The 11,054-nt window shown below is 48.5% G+C and overlaps 1 protein-coding gene across 2 annotated transcripts; it reads left to right on the forward strand.

The window, feature by feature from the left end:
• The first annotated feature begins 43 nt into the window (after positions 1-43).
• LOC116945282 (uncharacterized) lies at positions 44-8,422 on the forward strand. Of its 2 annotated transcripts, none has more exons than XM_076069108.1 (11): positions 44-239; positions 392-719; positions 1,529-1,646; positions 2,996-3,065; positions 3,361-3,449; positions 4,754-4,861; positions 6,080-6,189; positions 6,491-6,527; positions 7,363-7,440; positions 7,987-8,037; positions 8,281-8,422. In XM_076069108.1, the coding sequence occupies exons 1-11, from the start codon at positions 179-181 to the stop codon at positions 8,281-8,283; spliced, it is 1,053 nt and encodes a 350-aa protein (XP_075925223.1). In that variant the 5' UTR covers positions 44-178; the 3' UTR covers positions 8,284-8,422. The 2 variants fall into 2 exon arrangements, with proteins under 2 accessions (XP_075925223.1, XP_075925224.1); XM_076069109.1 differs by having other exon boundaries at positions 422-719.
• The last annotated feature ends 2,632 nt before the right edge of the window (positions 8,423-11,054 follow it).

Genomic DNA, 11,054 nt, shown 5'->3' on the forward strand with positions numbered 1-11,054 from the left:
CGAGATCTCGGTAACCCGGAAGGGGCGGGGTCTCAGAGACGGCAGGGCGGAAGCACGCATCAGACGGCGGAGGGAGGCGGAGAAGTTGGCTGTGACAGTGGCGCGGAACACGAAGACGGCCAAGCAACGCGAATCACAGCCCAGCAGTGCCGTGGAGTCCACGACGGCGACAACAGCTATGGCGAACGAAGCCGACATCCTCTCGCTCTGCGTGGCCATGGCGAACATGACTTTCCAAGGTGCGCGTCACTATCGCACAACACAGCAGCAATAACACACAACACAAACCTATAACATACAAAACACACATCAGCATTAATGTACAACATACAGCACTGTCGCACATGTATTATAATGTAAGTTCACAAATTAATATTCTCCACTGACTCAGATTTTAGTCCCCCCACCACCGTGTCCACAGAGCATGAAGTGTGCATGGAGACCCAGGCTACAGCCAGGAGTCCTCATAGAGGCCCCAGACCCCACATGTTTGAGGAGTTGTCTGGGTTCCCCGCACGTGGTGGAAAGAGAGGCGAATATGCACACCATATGGGCACCTGGAAAACAAGGAATGGTGCAGGATGGACACGAGGTGATGGCGGAGGCTCTTGTAGTAGCGGAGGACGAGATGCTAGAGATGGCCGAATCCCCCGCTCCCATCGTATGAGTGGACGTGGAAATGTGGACAAGGGGGATAGGTCGGGTTCCTGCCAGCGCCGGTAAGTTTAACTGAGCGCACACCGTGCATGTGTGTGCAGAGGGGACGCGGTGATTAGGCCACTGCACTATGTACCTGGGGACCTTAGTTTGATTTCCAGCCATGGCTACATCAGTGGAGATTGATATATGAACCGGTCCCCGGGCCTGCCCAAAGTCGATTTGTACCTGCTGCATTGTGAAAACTTTAGCAGCAATGGGGCAGTGAAGGCGGCCGGGTGCGGCTGACCAAACCACCCACCCCTTTACATGCCATTTAGGCCTTAATAGGCGCTCACTGACATCACTTGCTCTTACAACCTAGGTAGGCTACAAGAGGGTTATTTACTCTATATGATCCGGAAGGCCACCACAATACTCTTTTCCCATAGCGGTGAATGAGGCTCTCACCTCAATCCTCGGAGCCCACATCTGATTCTCCATGGTGCGCACGCCCTGGTTTTCATACAGCATCTAGAGATGTGTTCGAGTTAGACGCTATATACATCCATCAGTGTTTAGCTATTGCGTTATTTTTAGAGTCGGGGCATAATTTCAGCTGGGTCTGTCTGGGTCAGTAACATTTTGACTAATAACCTCAACCCGGCGCACCACATCCAGTATACATCTTGCTCTGCCTGTGGCTATTAGTCACGTTCCTATTATAGTCGACTAGCGACCTAGAATATAATGCAAACCTCGAGTAGAGCCTGGACACTGCCTCTGTCTGGGCAAAGCGCAGGTTTTTCTCATGTGCCTAATTCTTGCCCTCATCGCTGATGTTCTGTGCTGTTGTGTTTTGTTTGTGGTGCACCTGCGTTGCCACCACCAGCGGACCCTATACGATGTCCATCTGCAAGGCGCAGCGGCAGCAGCTGCTGATGGCCAAGCGGCGCATCTTCAAAGCCGATTCTGCGGTGCCAAGCCAATTGTGCTGGTTCGAGATCTCGGTAAATGTACTGGGGGGTGTGCAAACGTGGAGATGGAGTATCCTAGGTATCAGGTTTTGAGAAAGAAATGCCAATTATAAAAGGTTAACAGTTGCACCAAAATAATTATAGAATATAGAGACTTGTCATTTTGGTGACCCAGGTCACTCTCGGAAATGTATGCATTTAAACTTATTTCACACCATACATAGCCAACCATGCTGACCGGAGGTGCGGGAGGACAACTAAACACAACAAGTAGTTATAGGGAAATGAGTTGTCAATTTATATTTAAGAGTGCATAGCTCCAGTAGCTTCCTGATATTGGAAGAGCGTTCCAGAAGGCCGCAGAAGTGCATTTGAATGCGCTCGATGCAGTGACTATCTTTTTTCGATGAGTGGCCAAAAGCCACTACGAGGATGACTGGAGCTCATGTGATGGTTTATGCTCCTTGACAAAAAGTGAACACATCCTGGTCTCTTGAATTCTCAACTGGTTAAACAAACTAAACTTTGACGTTGTAAAGTATCTAGTTTAAATCGACATGCAACATTGATATATAAGAATAGATGTTAGCCTTTCTGGCAATAAAAATAGTGTTAAGATGTTATAACACCATTTTGAAACCTTTTGCAAGGAATCATGTCTGCATTAACCATATATGCTCGTGGTGAACATGCAAACAAAAAACATGCTCTGGTAGTATATGCATTGTCTTTTAAACTGATTGGTCCACACCATAGACAGCTTTCTTTAGAGCCATGCCCTCTTAAACTTGTGATGCTATGACACTTTTCCTATATGGACGCAACCATATATTTATACCTGGTTCAGTTTGTTAACATCACCAATGGGGAGACAAACACAGCTTGGTGTGGTGCTCACCACATCACCGTCTGGTGTACCTTTCCGGCCTTAATTAGTGTTCACGAAGAGCACTCGCTGCCCCCAATACTCTGTAAGCCTAAACAGGGAGTATTTTCTGTGGTTGGTTGAGCAAACCCACTGCACTCTGGTCCCGGCTCCAGTAATCACCCTGCTGTTAGAGTGGGTATCTGAGCTTGGTCAATTTGACCTAAAATAAACGTACAGGGCCATTACGTAGACAATGTTAGCAGTGACAAAGACAGCCAGGTCTGTGTGTTACTATGCCCACTGCTGTGCCAAGTCAACTCAGCGCGGCTCAGGCAGCGACAGGTTGTTTTTCTACTGCAAAAGCCGTGTCACTGAGTGACACGCAATGCGTGTAGATGACATGGTGATGCTGTGTCCTCACATTGTGCTTAAAATTGGTGCACCCCAACAGACCCTGTCATAGCAGCCAGTTTATGCTAATGGGGGATGCGACATGTGCGTGTTCTTTTTACAGAAATGTTTGAGCCAAAAATATGACCCTACCAACAAAGCTCTGGACTTGAAGGCGGTCAGAATTAATGAAGGTAATTGAAACAAACATTTGTGTTTTTTTAAGTTTACTTTGCACTCCTGCACATTGACAACTTGTCACAACTCAGCTTTATTATTTGAGCCGAGAATCGTTCATACTGTTTCTTTAGTCTCATTTGTTCTAGTTTATTCATCCTGTTAGCCTAAAGATATCATTGTCATGTCATTTTAACTAATATTTAATTAATTCATCCTTATACGCATCACTCACTGTATGCATCGCGAGGGTAGGAGTTGAGTTGAACGCAACGCGTAATGAATGCACGATCACCCTCCCCCACTCCCCAGAGCTGGAGGCACGTGGTGTCGACCTGGTTTTGAACCGGAAGGACCACATGGATGGTCTGAACAAGATCATCCGAGAGAATATTCCAATGGTACGGCCTTCTCCTCTCCCCACGTGTTTTAATGCTTTGCACCTAAGGTATAGTGTTGCTGCGTTAGCTCTCTTGGTCCATTCGTCTGTAGGGCATTATTACTCTTAAAACACATTCCTGCAGAGGGAGCTGGTAGGAACGTTGCTTGCCTCGAATGATGGCTCAACGAATTGGCGGCTTATAATTTAGAGATTGTGAGCATCCGCATACTCCAAACGCATGTTGTTGATTCTCCACGTGGAGGGAAAAATGTCGTGAAGATGGCCGGACGTGGTTGGTGGCCACCCACCCCCTCGTGTGTGCCGTGGCCGCCTTCCCCACCCCGCCCCTCCCTCCCCACCCAGCCCCTCCCCACCCTCCCCTCTCCACCCAGCCCCACCCCTCCCATTTTTGGATGGACGACAGACGGACACAATAATCCCTTGTGGGCTGGGTGGAACCAGGAGGTTCCTACCAGTACAAAATACGTACCAAACTGCAGTATAATGTGGCATTGGTATTAGCGACTAGATTAATTAGTGCTGGATTAGAGGCGCGTCGCCACACGTGGATGTTGGTGCGTGCTTCATGGTTGCGTAGCCCCCATTTTACCTCGCGGTCATCGCCGACCATCGACTTGAGATAAAACCAAAACGAGGCACGGCACGACATTTACATTGCTGCTATTGCTGCTAAACCGTAGGTGGTGGCACTGCACTGCGCTACGAACCTAGCGGCCCAAGTGTCTATTCCCGCTCACGGCCAAAATCAGTGACAATTATTCTGAACCGGTCCTGGGCTTCCACTAGGTCGACTCAGCCTCAAATGAGTACCTAGTGCGGTGAGTAAACATCGCCACTGGGGAGACAAAGGCGGTCGGCGTGGTGCTGGCCACCCACCCCCTCGTGTGCCATCCTGGCCTTCATAGGTTCTCGCTAACAGCACTTGCTCCTAGTCTGTTAAGGCTATACTGGGGATCTTTGTCTTTTGCCTCCCTTAGAGGGGAGCGGTAGTGCAGTTGTTCGCACGCTGCGCTATGAATCGAGCGACCAGAGTTCGATTTCCGCTCACGGCCAACACCAGTGACGATTATCTGAACCGGTCCTGGGCCTCCTCTCGGTCGACTTAGCCTCAAATGAGTACCTAGTGCAGTGTGTAAACATCACCACTAGGGAGACAGAGGCGGTCGGCGTGGTGCTGACCACCCTTGTGTACCGTGCTGGCTTTCATAGGTGCTCGCTCACAGCACTTTCTGCAAAAGACTGTTAAGGCTATAAGAGGGACCTTTTTCTTTTCTGTGCCTCCCTTGCTTTCCACTCCCACAGATCACATCCCTGAATCTAACGTGCAATGACCTGCACCGGTTGGATGACCTGGCAAAACTTGCCCAGCACACTCCATCTCTCAAGAAGCTGAACCTCTCCAAAAACAATGTGGGTGTGAGCGCCGTTCAATAAATCGCGACGTGACGCTCGCATGCCTGGTGCACCTCTGGTGCGAGCGTCGCGTTGGTTCAGATTCCTCGCCACAGCGAGTCGACCGTTCGTTACGCGATTCAATCCAAGTATCGATATACCTACTATTATATCTTATATCGTCTCCTTTTGTTTTGGTACTTGTTCATTTCCGATTCGCTTGATATTATTTTAAGCATGTATTGGGTATCAGATATGCCTTTAATTAGTGGAAACGTAATTAATTATTTAAATGCAATGAATACACAAATGTGAAACGTACTATTGCAGTTTAGTACATCAACATGTATCACCTATGGGTGGTACCTGTTGATGTACTTTGTACAGTAGGCCCGCAACTCCGCATCAATACGTCAATTAACTTCAGTCATTGCACTCACAACGCATGCACCAAATGGTGTGTCGGAACCAGTTCTTTATTATTCATGCAAATTATATGCACGTTAAATTAGGCTAATGACACATAAGAGACAGACAAGGCAGACAACTAATTATATGGACAAAACATATTGGGCTGCATGAACAAGATAGGCAACAAGACAGTGCAGACAAGAGAGTACAGTGAGACATACGATGAGACGGTCAGTACAAATGGGACACAGTACATACTGGACAGGACAGACCACACAAACAAAATACAATTAATACAAACAAAAGACGAAACATAGCATGGACTCTTGAATTTGACCATTATGCTGAAATGGGCTAATTAATCAATTAAGTTGAGAGCTGATACATTCACTTAGAATATGTGATTGCAGTATTTGGCCTCCTTTGTTAACCCTTTTCAACGAATATTAAAGGAATTTCTGCATTGACTCTGCCCATTCGTAATGGAGGGCAATGTAACGTTCATAAAATGTGATCCAATATAAACGAAATGTTTGTATAATGTGTTGTTACTATCAAGGACACCCAACTGAATACCGCACACCAATGATGAAAGGGTTAACCAAAAGAGATGCAAACTATAGCACAAGGGACTGTTTACAAATATGCATACACATTTTGCCGTGACAGCTGCGCGTCAGCTTTTGCACGCTAAGGCAAATGCATTCTGCAAAGCGTTACAATCCATGCGTGGGCATGGATTGTAATGCTTAACTTGTGGTAAGTTGCCCAGAAGCATGGCCCTTATGCCCCTAATTGTATGGAAATATCTCCCCTGCCATGCAGCTCAAAGATGTGAGGGAACTTTACCCACTGAAGGCCTTCAATTTGAAAGAGCTATGGCTGAACGGGAATCCGCTGTGCGACTCCTTCCACGACCCAAATGCCTACATGAGGTACCGCTCCTTCGTCATGAACGCGACATTGCCCGCTTACCCATTCGCCTGTCCGTCCACGCAGCTCCCCACTCACCCAGGCACTCACTCGTCCTCATGCTTATCCACCCACTCATCTACATGGTTTATCTTTGTGGTTGCCTGTTCAACCAATGGCTCGCCCGCACGCCTACTCCCCCACCCTCCAGCTTCACCCATGCACTCAACACCCCGCTCGCTCATGCGTTCATCCACCCGGTCACTCACACACACTCCCTTGGCCTTGTGTCCCATCTCTAACTGCATGTGTGTGTGTCAACAGCTTCGTGCGAAACCACTTTCCACAGCTCGTGATCCTGGTGAGTGACCCTCCACAGATGCCGGCCCTCAAGCTATCCCCACTCTCTGTGATATTTGTGTCTCCGTGCATTCCAGTTTCCCCACACATGCAAAAGTGCTTGTGATCAGAGGATTTTGCCAAATGCACCAAGTAAAACACTTCTGAAGAAGGTCATCATTTCCTGCCTTGGTCAAACTACTGCTGGATGAATACCTCCCCTAAGCCATTGAAATTTCTCATGATTGCGAAATTGTAATAACCCACCTAGCACCTGCCCATGAACAACTGTTAGATGGGTTCCATCTCATTGCTGCATTCTTGATCATCAGCCATTAACCCTTATAAAGACGTGTCCTGCCCGAGCCCACTTAAGTTTCTTAATTGTTTGTATAAGAGTTCACTTAAGAAAAGGTTACGTGCAGTTTACAGATGACACAGAGGAACATGAGCAGCTGTTGAATGTCATCTGTTTTTTGTTTTTGTCCTGCTGGCGGTTATCAACATCATCACTTATTGCTTCAATCATCTATCTCTAACGCCATCTTTGACTATCTTCGTCACACATCTACCATCGTTACCACAATCATCACTATCATCATCATTGCCACAAACACCACCACTATTGCCGTCATCTTCATCCTGACCGCCAACATCATAATGTAATTCCATCATCACCATGATCCCTTTCACCATAACTACTACTTCCACAACAATCATTACCATCTTTACCATTATCTTCATCACCACGACTACTGTTTCCATAATCATGCTCACCACTATAATCAATCACAATCATTATCGCCATGATCTATACCACTTTTTACAACCACTACCTTCACCATTGTCACCATCAGGATGGGCAGATGCTTTCGCAGCTGCGAAGTTCTACGCCTGTGGTGCCCTCCACGCCTGCGGTGGTGCACAGAATTGCGGTACGCTTCGCTGCAACAATGAGAAATATTTATTCTCCCAACTTTTCGAGGGCCATGCGGCTCTTTGGCCACAACCCTGGCATTACTCCTACCACTTCCCATCCTCCATTTTGTCCACAGCCAGATGAAAGGAACAATATTTATTTTAAAATAATTATTATTAGAGGTTTAACGTATGCTTGAAATGGCTTAAGCATATACCAAGCTCTAATCAATCACTTGTTTACATATTCACCATTTTATTTTACAAAACATTGGCAAAAACTTAAACTTAATCAGCAGCAGCTTAACAGTTGCACCTCTTGTGCACTGACTTTGTGACATTATGACTGTTTCCGAAGTCGGCCAACATCAAAGCGTGCAGCTCCCATAGGAAAGCGAGCAAAGCGGCACAATGTAAGGGGTTTACATGACCCACTTGGAGTGGCGTCGCCCATTCAGGCTGCCATGGGATCCAGGCCAGGCCTAGTTATCTGGTTGGCAAACTGGGTAGTCATGTTGACGTCTCTCCTGTGTGCGTGCGCGCCCACTCTCGGGTGGCTGCAGGAGAACAGCTGGCAGTTCCAGCAGTGTGCGAACACCCTCATGGAACTGAACGTGAGTGCCGTCCCATCCGCACCGTTTATGGACACGACTGATAGCAAACGGTCGGGCGCATTCGCGTTTGACGAGCATCACTAACGATACCGCCCATCTCCCCTTCTATTCCACCCCTCTCTCTCCCCCCTTCCCTCATCACTGTCGCCGTCCGCCTCGGATCTCCGAAAACCGCGGTCGCCTACCTTCATCGTTCCTTTTCGTCCGACTACCGGACGGATTCCACGGGAGGCGTTCGTACAGTGAGCAGGCGTCCGCCGCAGATTGCTGGCGATCTCGGCACACATTCTCCTACCAACCCTTTCCTCCACAACCCTTATACATTGCAATTTATTTGTTTTTACCCCATTTGGGGGGAGAGGAAAAAAATAAAAAAATAACTATATTTGAAACTGTGTCCTCAAACTCACGACACACTAACACCTTGTACCCTGGTTGTTATTTCCCCCCACCTATAACCATGACATCACAAGACGCTGGCATGACGCAATGGTTGGTACACAATCCAGAAGTCGCTAGTTTGATCTGTTATCGTGGTAATCAATGGAAACGTTTCTTAAATCCATCCGGCTTATGTCCACACAACCGATATGCTTGAGTGGATAAACAATTGGAAGAACGCAAACATCCCAAAGAAGCGCCTCATTGGCCCCTCACCACCGCAAGCAGTGGGACTCCATACATCAGATCCAACCTGGCCATGGCAGGAGAAATTTCCTCCACAAATTGAAAAAAAAAAGTGTCACCAAAATGCCACTGCAGGGCACCGCAACAGTGGAACACGTGCACACACCAGGAAGCTCTCTTGACCTGGTGAAGACCTCCAATACCAATAAGAGGCCACGGTCTTGGGTTATTCTTTGTGCTTTTGGGGTCCCTGACTCTGTTCACAATCATTAAGGACCATTATGGTGGGAAGGCCCGTGTAAACATACGGACCCGAGTGTCAGAGCCATTTCCTCCTGTTTACCGTGGGGTGCGACGGGGATGTCATCTGGCTCCGATACTATTTCACATAATTCCCGGTCGTGGCCAATAGCAGTGGTAAATTATATTTGAACCGGCCCTACTCCTCCCCTAAGTCGACTCAATCTTAATTGAATACCAGGTGTGGTTGGTAAAAATCAGCGCTGGGGAAACAAAGGCGTTTCTGGCAATAACACCCCAGCATGACAAGTTTGCGTCTGACTGGCAGTTTCTTAGCACAAGCCACTGTATAAAGTACAGACGATATGCATCTGACATTATATTCTCAGCATTTATGCGTTTATGTTTATAAGCAGTGTTTAGTAATAATTTTTAAAGAACCTCAAAATATTCAACTTAATTTTCGTTCACACGGTGAAAAACAAATGCAGTGCTGCTCAGCGGATTCAGGGTGAGACAACTGCAGCCAAACTGGAGTTGGTTAGAAGCACACTGCCCAGGTACGGAAACTTGTCTACTTTCTGTACTATTGCCCCATCACTCACACGATGACAAACATCCCCCCTATAGCCTTAACAGACTGTTGGGGCAGGTGGTGTTAGCGAGCACCTATTAAGGCTGGCATGGTATGCGATGGGGTAGATGGCCAGCACCATGCCCAACTGCCTTTGTCTCCCAAATGGTGTTGTTTACACACCGCACTAGGTACTCATTTGAGGCTGAGTCGACCTAGGGGAGGCCCAGGACCGTTTCACATAATCCTGACTGGTGTTGACCTTGAGCAGGAATCAAACTCAGGTCACCGGGTCTGTCGCGCTGCGCGCTAAATACGTATCATCATCATCATCATCACTGATATGGATAGGTGAGTTGATAGAAATTACATTTAATTCAACAGTTAATGGGCCAATTAACCAGTAGTTAATTAAATATGGGAGCAGTGGTTTACACACTGAAATATTAATTTGGAGACCCGAGTTTGAATCCAGCAATGTGACGGAGACATCGAGCGACGGAGACGAGACTGAGACGGCGAGCGACGGAGAGAGACAGAGACATCGAGCGACGGAGAGAGACAGAGACATTGAGCGACGGACAGAGACGGAGACAGCGAGCGACGGAGACATCGAGAGACGGAGACATCGAGCGACGGAGACATCGAGAGACGGCGACATCGAGAGACGGAGAGAGACGGAGACAGCGAGCGACGGAGACATCGAGCGATGGAGACATCGAGCGACGGAGAGAGACGGAGACATCGAGCGACGGAGAGAGACGGAGACATCGAGCGACGGAGAGAGACGGAGACAGCGAGCGACGGAGAGAGACGGAGACAGCGAGCGACGGAGAGAGACGGAGACAGCGAGCGACAGAGACGAAGACAGCGAGCGACGGAGAGAGACGGAGACAGCGAGCGACGGAGAGAGACGGAGACAGCGAGTGACGGAGAGAGACGGAGACAGCGAGTGACGGAGAGAGACGGAGACAGCGAGCGACGGAGAGAGACGGAGACAGCGAGCGACGGAGAGAGACGGAGACAGCGAGCGACGGAGAGAGACGGAGACAGCGAGCGACGGAGAGAGACGGAGACAGCGAGCGACGGAGAGAGACGGAGACAGCGAGCGACGGAGAGAGACGGAGACAGCGAGCGACGGAGAGAGACGGAGACAGCGAGCGACGGACAGAGATGGAGACAGCGAGCGACGGAGAGAGACGGAGACAGCGAGCGACGGAGACAGACGGAGACAGCGAGCGACGGAGAGAGACAGAGACAGCGAGCGATGAAGAGAGACAGGGACGACACAAAGGGACAGTGAGGGATAGGGGAAGGAAGCGGAGTGAGCGAGACGGGCAGAGCGCGGCGAGCGAGCTGCGGCTAAGCGGAATGACGGAGTCACAGACGTACTGTGAAGAGTTGTAATACAAGATGTGTCGGAGAAAACAAGAAAGTTGTTCGCGTCAAGTCGACCACTACAAATATAACCAACACTACCAAGACTTGGCCCACCCTGTTGGAGGCGACGGCCCATTATCACCATTAACATCACTACCATCATCAACATCACCATCACCAACATAATTAACTATCA

Source organism: Petromyzon marinus, chromosome 23, assembly GCF_048934315.1.
Source record: "Petromyzon marinus isolate PM22_M1 ecotype Great Lakes invasive population chromosome 23, UKy_Petmar_22M1.pri1.0, whole genome shotgun sequence".
In the NCBI taxonomy this organism is placed as follows: Eukaryota; Metazoa; Chordata; class Hyperoartia; order Petromyzontiformes; family Petromyzontidae; genus Petromyzon; species Petromyzon marinus.